We start from the raw sequence: 12,702 nt of genomic DNA on the forward strand, positions 1-12,702 counted from the left end.
ACTATTTGCAGATGATATGATAGTATACTTAAGTGACCCTAAAACTTCTACCAGAGAACTCCTAAACCTGATAAACAACTTTAGCAAAGTGGATGGATATAAAATCAACTCAAACAAATCAGTAGCCTTCCTATACTCAAAAGATAAACAGGCTGAGAAAGAAATTAGGGAAATGACACCCTTCACAATAGAACAAATAATATAAAATATCTTGGAGTGAATCTAACCAAGCAAGTGAAAGATCTGTATGCCAAGAACTTCAAGTCTCTGAAGAAAGAAATCGAAGAAGATCTCAGAAGATGGAAAGATCTCCCATGCTCCTGGGTGGCAGGATTAACTTAGTAAAAATGGCCATCTTGCCAAAAGCAATCTACAGATTCAATGCAATACCCATCAAAATTCCAAATCAATTCCTCATAGAGATAGAAAGGGCAATTTGCAAATTCATTTGGAATAACAAAAAGCCAAGGATAGGGAGAACTATTCTCAACAATAAAAGAACTTCTGTGGGAAGCACCATTCCTGACCTCAAACTGTACTACAGAGCAGTAGTGATAAAAACTGCATGGTATTGGTACAGAGACAGGCAGGAAGATCAATGGAATAGAATTGAAGATCCAGAAATGAACCCACACACCTGTGGTCACTTAATCTTTGACAAAGGAGCTAAAACCATTCAGTGGAAAAAGGACAGCATTTTCAACAAATGGTGCTGGTTCAACTGGAGATCACCATGTAGAAGAATGCAAATTAATCTATTCTTATCCCCCTGTACAAAGTTCAAGTCCAAGTTGATAAAGGACCTTTACATAAAACCAGATATACTGAAACTAATAGAAGAGAAGTTGGGGAAGACCCTCGAATACCTAGGCACAGGGGGAAAGTTCCTGAACAGAACGCCAATGGCTTATGCTCTAAGATCAAGAATTGACAATTGGGACCTCATAAAATTGCAAAGTTTCTGTAACAAAGGACACTGTCAATAAGACAAAACGGCAACCAACAGATTGGGAAAAGGTCATTACCAATCCTACATCTAATAGAGGGCTAATATCCAATATATACAAAGAACTCAAGAAATTATACTCCAGGCAACATTATAACCCTATTTGAAAATTCGGTTCAGAGCTAAACAAAGAATTCTCAACTAAGGAAACTTGAATGGCCAAGAAGCATCTAAAGAAATGCTCAACATTCTTAGTCATCAGGGAAACGCAAATCAAAACAACCCAGAGATACCACCTCACACCAGTCAGAATGGCTAAGATCAAAAACTCAAGTGAGGGCTGGAGAGATGCTCAGTGGTTAAGATCTCTGACTGCTCTTCCAGAGGTCCTGAGTTCAATTCCCAGCAACCACATGGTAGCTCACAACCATCTGTAACAGGATGTAATGCCCTCTTCTGGTGTGTCTGAAGACAGCAACAGTGTGCTCACATACATAAATAAATCTTAAAAAAAACTCAAGTGGTAGCAGATGCCGGCAAGGATGTGGAGAAAGAGGAACACTCCTCTGTTGTTGGTGGGATTGCAAGCTGGTACAACCACTCTGGAAATCAGTCTGGCGGTTCCTCAGAAAATTGGACATAGCACTACCTGAGGACCCAGCTATACCACTCCTGGGCATATACCCAGAAGATACTCCAACATATAACAAGGCATATGCTCCACTATGTTCATAGCAGCATTATTTATAATAGCCAGAAGCTGGAAAGAACCCAGATGTTCTTCAACAGAGGAATGGATACAAAAATTATGGTATATTTATACAATGGAGTATTTACTCAGCTATTAAAAATAATGAATTCGAGAAATTCTTAGGTAAATGGATGGAACTAGAAAATATCATCCTGAGTGAGGTAACCCAGTCACAAAAGAACACACATGATATTTGCTCACTGATAAGTAGACATTAGCCCAAAAGCTTGAAATAGCCAAGATTCAACTCACAGACCACATGAAGCTCATGACCAAGTGTGGATGCCTTGGTCCTACTTAGAAGGAGTAACAAAATATTCATGGGAGCAAATATGGAGACAAAGTGTGGGACAGAAACTGAAGGAGGGGCCATCTGGAGACCATTCCACCTGGGTATCCATCCCATGTGCAGTCATCAAAGGTAGACACTGATGTGGATGCCAGGAAGTGCATGCTGACAGGAGCCTGATATAGCTGTCTCCATAGAGGTCTGCCAGAGTCTGACATATTCAGAGGCCGATGCTCACAGCTTACCATTGATCTGATCAAGGGTTCCCAATGGAGAAGTTAGAGAGAAGACTGAAGGAGCTGAAAGGGTTGGTGGCCCCATGAGGAAAGCAACAATACCAACCAACCAGAGCTCCCCAGGGTCTAAACCAGCAGCCTGGGATCACATAGGGAGGGACCCATGACTCTATCTATACATGAAGGGGAGGATGGCCTTGTTGGGCATAGGTGGGAGGGGAGATCTTTGGTCACATGAAGGCTGAACACTGAATGGGGGGAATTCGAGGGTGGGGAGGTTGGAGTCGGGGGTTGGTGGGGGCACACCCTCATAGAAGCAGGAGGAGGGGGGATGGGGAAAGGGGTTCCTATGTGGTTGGGGGAATGGGGTAAGGGGATAAAATCTGAAATGTAAATATAATATCCAATTTTTAAAAAGAACAGTTTCAAAAAAAGAAAGAAAGAACATACAATTCTTCCTTGAGTATTTGATTGGATTTAGCGGCCCTTTCCTCCTCCTTCCTGTGGGTGTGGTCTGTTGAGGGCGTGGCAAAAGCCCCCTCAGGAGCTCAGCCTGGGTTGAGCTTGGGGGTGGGGCGGGGGCGGGGGCGGGTTTTCAGGGCTCTATTAAAAGCCAGTCAGTTCCACTATGAGGACCATTTGTCAGTGATCTCCGCGCAAAGTAGGAGGAAGAAGCATGGTGTCTGAAGCAGACATGAGTGAAACTCACGTTGAGAAGCCTGCCCATTTGAAATTAGAGATGCCCATCCAGGCTCCTTCCAAGAGAATGCAGCCCCTAGACCAGAAGGGGGAAGAGAAACAGCCCTCGGAGAGTGGTGGGAACAATGGCAGGAGATCCAAGTCCTCACCCATGGACAAAGAGAACACCTATCCAAGTCGGGAGGCTAAGGTCCCCAGGCAGAAGCTATCTGGGCAAAGCTGGGCTGTCTCTTCCTGCGGGCTCTTCAAGAGAAGCAGCAAGCTGGAAGAGAAGAGGAGGGGCAGACCATCTCCCTCCAGAGAGAGAAGAAGAGGCAAGCCGGGATCCACCCACAGAAGAGATTCCTTGCACACAAAACTGCATGGAAAGGATCCAAGGCCCCAGCCAAGATCTCCTGTGAGGAGGACTCTGAAGCGCAGTCACTCTGGAGACAGCCATGATGCTCCATACACGTCTGCCAAGAGGCACAGACAGCCTTCTCCTCCTGAAGCCAGCTCATTCTCGATGTTCTCGACGCTGATGTCCAGAGTCTTCACCAACACTGGTGCCTTGCAGGTGGCCCTGGATGACCTGAAAGCCTCCAGAGGTGCCTTCCTGCGTGTGCACTCGAGCAGCACGGAGCCCACTGTCGCACAGCGCGCCTGGCTCACTTGGCAACTGTCTCATGCAGGATCCGCACTTATGCCAAGCGAGTGTGAACTGCCCTTGTGTGGCACAGACCACCACAACACATTGACTGGCTGTTCCTGGGGCCAGGCTCCAGTCCTCGTGCATGCTAAGTAGGCCAGCGCCCCCAGCCGTACAGCCCTTTCTAGGCACTGGAAAGGCTGGGCTCCTCTCCTTGGCTTTGAACTGCCATTCTTTCCTTCTACTGAGCACTCAGGCACTGCCTGGCATCGGGACTTCACCTCAGGTTAGCAAGCTGCACCAGCAACACCGCTAGCTTCGGTGTGCTGATGAACTTAGAAGGCAGCTCACCCTTCAGTAGCCTTAGTCTTCCACAGAGCCAATCCATTCAGCACTCGAATCTATGACTCTGAAGATTTGTATCCCTTTTTAGTCTCTCTCTTGCTTGCATCCTGTCTTGTAATGCTTCATCATGGTTTTCACTATTTTAATAAAAACTTAATTTCTCTACAAAAAAAAAAAGAGAGTTCCATGAACGGGCTAGGGAGATAACTAATTCCGAACGTAAGAGCACTCGTTCAACAAACTTGATGGACTGAGTTTGACTCGCCAGTGCTTACATAAGTACATTTCCTCTAACCCCAGCATTGCTGGGCAGAGACTGGCAAATCCTGAGAGCTGATTGTACTATATGCAGAAAGTTCAAACTTGGTCTAAGGAGTATGGGAGGTCACAACAAAGTTGAACAGGACCTCTTTTCTATTCAACCTTATCATCCGCTTTCAAGTGCCAGACTATGGGGACCAAAACACCTTTTCCAAAGCCCTTGAGCTTTACCTAGCTCCTCAGCGGACTGAGCCCTTCCTTGTATAAAAGTCATGTATGTAGGTCTAAGCCAGCATGTATCTGTGTTTTGATGGGAGGTCATATAGAGCATAATTTACGTTTTTCAATAAAGCCTATTACTCTTTAAAAAAGAATTTATACATATGTATGAATGTGTGCGTAGAGTCATAGAAATTTGTTAATGTACAAATTTGTCTGTGTATATAAAAATTCCAATACATATGCATCACATATGTGTGTGTGAATATGTACATATTCCAATCTAAGTCTTCTTGCTCAAAATGTAACATACGTTTTAACTTAAACATGACCTAGAGTACTGAGAATAACAGTGCACACTTACAATCCCAGCAGCTCTCAAGAAGCTGAGAAAGAATCACAAGTTCAAGTACAGTCTGAGGTACGCAATGAGACCGTGTCTCAAAAACTAAAACAGCAAGAAAAAAAAATATCCTGTGAATTTCTCTACATTATCATCTAGAGATCAGCCTCATCCCTGGCAAGGTTTTGAGCAGAAAATGGTGACAACTGACTCGGGGTTTAAAAGCCTTTCCTCTAGCTGCTTGTAAGAAATGAAATTTAAGGAGACCAGCCCTAAAGCAGGGAAATTACTACAATGGTCCACAGAGATGTGTTAACAACCAGCTAAGAGCATGCAGATAAGATGAGAGCAGAAAGTGAGAAGGCCCAGCCCCAGAGCATAGCTTCCACTAATAATACAGAGACAAAAAAACATCCCCATCTTATTTAAAGAAGCTGTTGCATGCACTCCACCTACATTCTAACGCACACAAATTGTTCTAGTCCAAATATGTTCATTCAAGTGTGTTCATATCACTGCAACTGGAGGGAGTCAAGACAAATAGGGTTTTCTTCATTTCATTTTTCATTTGTATGTGTGTGTCTGTGTGTCTGTGTGTAACACAAGTATATAGGCAGACATGTAAGCCAGCAGTCAGTATCAGGAAATGTCTACCTGTATTGCTCTCTGTAAGAGTGGAGTGGTCCAATCCAGCTGCTGTCAAGGCCAAGATAACTCAAGCAGCTCTCTTTCGCAGATGTTGGCAGGTCCTGTTTTGAGAGCCTGGCTGTGAGTTCTTAGCATACCAATTTCTAGGTGCCAGAATCTGTCATCTGAGAAGTGAGTGTCCACTAAAACAGGTATTAGTACCACACTCCACTCCACACCATTCCCTGCCTTCCAACTTGAAATCAGAGAGCCTGGCTGCAGGCTTCTGATGTGAAGCCTCCCCCATCTTCAAAAGGTAATAGAAAAAGATCCTATTTCTGCCCCACAGGTTCTGACTCCTCTCTTCAGAGACCCCACCATGCTTGCTATTTGTCTCTAGTGCTGGGGCCTGGACTCTCCTCAGAATCCCCACCACACTGTTGTCTCTCTGTTCATAGTTATAACAACTTTTCTAATAAACTTCTTACTCCCCAGTAATGTTTCCATGTCCTTGAGACAGCCCCCAGCCAAGCAATCTTCTGAAAATGTTCACTCTCTACCATTTTATTTATTTATTTATTTATTTATTTATTGGAGGTAATTTTTGTTTGTTTTTCAAGGAAGAGTTTCTCTGTGTAGCCCTGGTTGTCCTGGAACTCATTCTGTACACCAGGCTGCCCTCGAACTCAGAAATCCTCCTGCTTGTGCCTCCCAAGTGCTAGAACTGAAGGCCTGCACCACTATGCCTGGCTCCGCCATATTTTTAAAAACAGCACATTTCACTAATCCTGGAATTCACCAACTAGCTAGAGTGCTTGACCAGCAGGCCCCCAGGTTCCTCCTCTCTCCACTTTCCAGCACTGGGATGGGAGAGAGACACACTGCCACTCCTAGTCCTTTACATGGATTCTGGGGATCTGAACTCAGAGCCTCAGGCTTGCACAGCAAGCAATCGATCTACTAAGCTATCTCCCCAGCCCAAAGACTGGCTTCTAATCGGAGCTGGTTATGTGAAAGATGTATTCCACATACAGAAACAACATAGGGGAGGTTTCAAAGGCTGGGAAATGCGGCTTTTATCTCATTAACATCAGTCCCTGGAAATGGGCAAAGCAAAAGAACTCCTCAAACTATTAAATAGTAGTAGAAAAGAGAGGAGAACCAGACACCAGAAAAGAAAGCCAGCCCTGGGCTTTGTCTCTGCTCAACTTGAATTCTCTGGTGACTCAAGATAACTTATGTCTTCATAAACTGGCTGTGGCAAAGTGGACCGACTTCTTGTAGTTTCTTTGTTGCTCACCACACTCCCACCACACTGGCCCACTTGCTGCTCCATGAAGAAGTTTTGCATGCTCTTTTTTTCATGTTTTTTATTGGATATTTTCTTTATTTACATTTCAAATGTTATCCCCTTTTTCCGTTCCCCCTTAACCTCGATCCCCCCTCACCCTGCTTCTTATGAGGGTGCTCCCCCACCCACCCACCCCCTCCCACCTCCCCACACTTGCATTCCCCTACACTGGAGCATCAAGCCTTCACAGGACCAAGGGCCTCCCCTCCCATTGATTCCAGACAAAGCCATCCTCTCCTACATATGCAGTAGGAGCCATGGGTCCCTCCATGAGTACTCTTTGGTTGGTGGGTTAGTCCCTGGCAGCTCTGGGGAGTCTGGTTGATTGATACTGTTGTTCTTCCAGTAGGGTTGCAAACCCCTTCAGCTCCTTCAGTCCTTTCTCTAACATTGGAGACCCCACACTCAGTCCACTAGTTGGCTACGAGCATCCACCTCTTTATTTGTCGGGCTCTGACAGAGCCTCTCAGGAGACAGCTAAGGGACTTGTAGCTGCTGCCTTCTCTGTCAGAGATACCACTTCCTCTAGATACCACTTCCCTGACCAACCTATCTAAAATTGCAGCTCACTCTCCTTTCTGGTAAGACCGATTGATCTTACCTCACAGTCCACAATACCACTTGGCATTACTACAGTATATGCTATATAGGGTTTTTTTATTCTTTAGTCTTTTTTTTTAAACAGTCCAGACTTTATCCCCCTTCCGATCCACCCTCTGACTGTTTCACATCCCAAACCTCCTCCCACCCTACCCCCATCTCCAAGAGGATGTCCCCATCCCTCCCACCCCCACCCCTCCAGACCTCCCCACTCCCTGGGGCCTCAAGTCTCTCTAGGGTTATATGTTTATTAGATGCTTAGGATGTAAGCATCATAAGGACAGGAGTTTTGTCTAAGTCTCTTCTGCAACCACAGCACTTAGTGTACTACAAAGCACAGCACAGCAGCACTCAGTAAATACTTGATTATTTTTTGGACAGATGACTAGGATATAAAATATCTTGCATGGAAGTCCTTGGATTCATATTCCTTTCCAACAGTTATTAGCTAAAGAAACTATGAAGCATCTAGAGTGAGGAGGTGGGGGTGTAGGAGTAACAGTTAAAGCAACCTCTACATAAATACGGGGCTGAGCGGCTGCCAAGGCGTCTCCTACAAGAGGACCTAATTGAGGACTGACTGAGAGACCAAGGATTGCTGATGCAAACAATGCCAACCAATCGGAAACTGCAGTTTCCAATCGGAAAATGCTTTCTTGGGACCAATGGGGCATGGGTAGAGGGTGTTAAAGGAACTTACAAAAGCGTTCACATGAGCTTGCTGCAGTGTTTCTCAAGTGCTCCAGGAGTCTGTACAGTTGATTCCATCCACCTCACCTCCAACCCCTAAAGAAAAGTAGGGTCAGACAGCAGGAGGTCCAGGGCACAGGGAATATGGAGTGGGGATGGAAGTTCAGTTCTGACTTTAAATCAAGAGGAAGATAGTTCCAGAGGAAGCAGACAGCTTGGCTCCGGTCCATTTGCAGACTGAGAAGCCCCCACGTCAACATCTGTAGCGATTAACCTGCTAAACTTCAGTTCCCCTTTCCCCTAAAGTATTAATTTTTAAGAAGAAAACCAAAAATTCAGACCTTTGAAAGAAAAAAAATGTTTAAGAGTCTTTGGAATTTCAGAGAATGAGAGAAAGTGTTTATGAAATTATACACAAAAATGCAAACCTCAGCTGTAAATATGGTCACAAGGGGTCAGCTCCAAACACGTGCACGTGTCAGCAACACTAATTGGACTCAGTAGAGGCGTGGGTGTGTAACAGTAAGAATTAAAGAAGAAGTTATGAATTTGAGAAGTAGCTGTAGGCACAGGAAGAGGTGGTTGGAGAAGGTGAAGAGGTAGAAGTGATGCTAATACAATGCCAAAAATTCAATTTCAGAAAGGAAAGGTAAGGGTTGGTAGATTAACAACATTAAAATTAAGAATTTAAGATTTTTTTTAAAGGAAAGCAAAGGTTATCTACAAAATAGGGGGAAAAAAGAACCCAAACAAGTATGGAGCGCCTACTGTGTGCCAGCCACTATCAACAGCCCTTTGATTGTGCCAATGTGTGCGTACAGACAAGGTGGTAGTTTCAACTAAGAATGACTCTCAAAAGGCCCATGTGTTGTTAAAAGTTTGATCCTCAGTTTGGTGCTAGTGGGAGATGATATAACCTTTAGGAGGTGCAGCCTATTAGAATGCACTTGGGTCATTTGCAGTTTGTTTTTGAAAAAAATACTGAGAATCTTGTGCCTTCCTGTCTGCCTCTTTTGCTCCTCAGCTGCCTCCTCTGCCACTCCCTCCCACCATGATGTGCTGTGCTATAAGGAGCCCAAAAACGAGCATTGACTGAATCATCTGAAACCATGAGCAAAACTAAGGCTTTCATCTCTATAAGCTGCTTCTCTCAGATATTTTGGCACAGTGACGGAACTGACTAACACACTGAATTCAAGGGGGATTTGACTTTCAGTCTTCCAACTTTGACAGAGCAAAAAATGGCATATATTAACTAAAAACTATAGTTTAAATTTCCAATCTTTTCCCAGGTCAGGGATTCTCTTTGTGATCCTTAGCAGTGGCACTGCTCGCAATGAGCCACACAATCAAGAGGGAAAGAACGAAAATATTCCACAGTATACTGAGTTGCTAGGCCATCATGCTTGGCAGGTCAGGAGTATTCATGTTTTAGTTAGGGTGAGTTTATCAGGATGTAAAACAATCAAAAGTTGAGAAGGGTCTATACCAAATGAAGACAAGCTTAAATAATGTCTTTTGTTTAGAAGACTTACATGTATATGGGATAAAATTACAAATACAGAATAACAGACAAGCATTGATGTAGTTAGTTGCCCATGGTACAGGTGCAGAGGGGAATAAGATGACGAAAGAGCATAAGAAGGGCATTGGAAGTTACTATCACTTCCATCTCCCTTGGTTTACAGTACTGGGGATCCAACCAAGAGCCTTTCACATATGTTCACTTGTTTTCCTTTTAACTCTTTATATGTATGATGAATTCTGTGAAAGCACAAATAAAATTTTAAGAAGAGAAAAATGTGAGCAGATTTAAAAAGGATTATATATTGTTTCCAGAAACAAGGTGGATGGGAAATAACTTGAAGTCAGTTTCTGCTAGTCTACTGTATTTTGTGTCAGAGTTCACTGGTGTTGGCTAGACTAGCAGGATTTATTCAGGCATGTCTGTCCTTCCATACCAGCCATCCCTCACTGCTACAGTCAGTCTTGGGGCAAATCTGTAGTTTTGTCTTGTTTAGAAAGCATGACCATTATTTTTTTAATTAGAAGTGCTTCCGAAAAATAAGACATGCATACATATGTACATATGTGCAAACATCTGTGTGCACATAGAAAGAGAAAATATAAATATGTGTAAGATTAGCAAGTACTGAATTTAGGTAGCTGATGACATGCAGGCATTCATTCCTTTTATTATTCTAACTTTAATGTTCTTGTATATTTGAAATTGCTTACAATAAAAAGTTGGAAGGCCTTTAAAGGCATCTCTTTGAGTTGTCACATTCCTATCATTCCTTATTATGACCCCTGGCTTGTCCCTTCATTTTTAGTACGCCTGGTTCCTAAAGACATTTGTGTTTGCTCAGCTAGTAGGACTAGAATTCTACACTTTCCTGCCTCCTGCATGAAAACAAATCCTAGTGTTGGGCCATGATAATGTTTTTCTCATTCCCTTTAGCTGATTAATCCATATACAAAGTTTATATCTTAGAATGAATCAAGGACAATAAAATCCCACACATAAGTAGCAGATGTGCAGCTTGACCTTCATGTGGGACCCAAACAACTGGAATAGGGGCTATCCCAAAAACTGTTGCCTGTCTGTGGGCTATGTTCTACTAGCTGGGCTGCCTTGTCTGGCCTCAGTGGAAGAGGAAGTGCCTAGCCCTGCAGAGACTTGATGTACCAGGGTGGGGGGGGGATACTCAGGAGGGGCCTCCACTCTCTCAGAGGAGAAGAGGAGAAGGGAGGGAGTGTGTGATGGGGGAACCAGGAGAAGGGGGCAGCTGTTATCAGGATGTAAAGAGAATAAATAAATAATGAAAAAAAGATGATATCATTTCCCAGTACCTGACAGTGGCAGCCACCCAGTCCCTCCAAGCTGTAACAGTGACTATGGAAGGAATCTTATAATATAAAGGTGGAGCCTTGGAAGAGTCCAACCACACTAGCTAATTAATTTCTCCCATCAGATTAGACATGTGGTTTTTATGATTGTTTATGACTTGTTGTCTCTTTAAGAACCAATACTGAAAAGGCAGAGAACTAAGCTCTTCCAGAAGTACCAAGGAACAGTGTAGAGTAAGCCATTCTATCAGTCATATGATGGACAACATTGTTACCCACTCGGTGGTCACAAGCAATGTCTCCAAGGAGCCCCTTGAGGGTATATAGGTACCAGAGGGTTTTTAGCCAATAACGTTCCCCATTGGGCTGAGTTGCTCTCCGTCCCTTACAGTCTAATCACCTTAGACAGGACTGAAGCAAGTTTCCCAGCTATCAGTTACATGGCCACATTCTGGGATGACAAGTGCATTCTTTGCAATCTGTGGTTTTCACTCTTGCAGCTGTCTTTCTGCAAGGAATGAATTGTCAGCCTTACCACCTCCAGCTTGGCTACGTCCCGCACACCATCCAAAATGAATGCATCCCAAAAGCTTAGAGGAGTCTGCAGATTGCCAGAGATAAAGATGAGAAACAAGCTAAGATTGGCCATTGATGACACCACATGACCAAACAGCCAGCATGCCAAGGCAGGTAGGGAAATGGTAAGATCTCTGTTCCATTGTTTCCAGTCATGTAGATAGGGAGCATTCAAGTTTAATTTGCCCTTCTAAGTTCTAGTGACCTTTACCTGCACCAATGCAGTCTCTACTGACTTTGTCATTTTTTGGAATGACTTTGGCTTTTGCTTTGTCCCCAGGCTTCCCACGCTGCCAACCCCGTATTGCTGACCTTACACATCTTCAACCTGGTTTTTGCTATCTAGATCTCCACATGACTAGGCATTGGCTCAGGAGAGTGTTAGCACCTGTCTATTCTTTTCTGTGACCTAATTTTTCTGGGTTCTGCCCACATGATATTTTGACAGAACTCACTTGCTCATTTGAGGCTGCTCTGATCAATCCTTAGAGCTGGTGACTGAGAACCAGACGAATAAGATTGCTACTTCCAAATCCAGAGCACGAGAAAGAAACCTTCAGCCTTCAGAAGAAGTTAAGGCAATACTAGCTAATGAGAGGCTAAGCTGCAATTTAGGGGCAAGTGACACTTTCCATGTGTACTTATCAAGAAAGAAATTCCTCCCAGGAGATTTTCAGCAAATGAATGTGTGTTGACAGAATCTGTGGATAGTAGAGACAGTGTAATGTGGAGGAATACATGACCCAATAAAGATGGAAGGAAGGAAGGAAGGAAGGAAGGAAGGAAGGAAGGAAGGAAGGAAGGAAGAAAGGGAAGGGAGGGAGGAAGGAAGGAAGAAAAGGAAGAAAAGGAAGGAGGGAGGGAGGGAGGGAGGGAGGGAGGGAGGGAGGGAGGGAGGGAGGAAGGAAGGAAGGATTATGTCATCCAGAGCCAGGTGTGGTTTCACACACCTGTAATCACTTGGAAACTGTAGGCAGGAGGATCAGGAGTTCAGGCAAGCCTTGTCTACAAAACAAGTTTAAGGCCAACCTGGGCTACACGAAATCCTTGTCTCATAAAACTACAAAATAAGGAAAGCAAAGGGTATGTCATCAACAAAAGATTATAACCGATACAATTCAATGGGGCCACGTTGATAAAAACAACAGTGAAGACATAGGATTAGTGTTCTTACTAACAACCAGGTCTCTATATCCTCAGGTTTCCTAATCTCTTTTCCTTATTATTGCATTTCTTTTAATATAATTCAGGGCAGCCAAGTATATCCACAAACCAAAAAAGTCTCTGGATG

General features: G+C 43.8%; 1 protein-coding gene across 1 annotated transcript; it reads left to right on the forward strand.

The window, feature by feature from the left end:
* Positions 1–2,898: 2,898 nt before the first annotated feature.
* LOC117694965 (uncharacterized) lies at positions 2,899–3,705 on the forward strand. The gene has a single exon (XM_034485937.1). It carries the CDS (start codon positions 2,899–2,901, stop codon positions 3,703–3,705), a length of 807 nt encoding a protein of 268 aa, XP_034341828.1.
* Positions 3,706–12,702: the final 8,997 nt, after the last annotated feature.

The sequence above is a fragment of the Arvicanthis niloticus genome, chromosome X (assembly GCF_011762505.2).
Source record: "Arvicanthis niloticus isolate mArvNil1 chromosome X, mArvNil1.pat.X, whole genome shotgun sequence".
Classification (NCBI taxonomy): domain Eukaryota; kingdom Metazoa; phylum Chordata; class Mammalia; order Rodentia; family Muridae; genus Arvicanthis; species Arvicanthis niloticus.

Bases quoted from the DNA above. Each gene is read 5' to 3' on its own strand.
- LOC117694965 (XM_034485937.1), top strand. From the start codon at position 2,899: ATGGTGTCTGAAGCAGACATGAGTGAAACTCACGTTGAGAAGCCTGCC.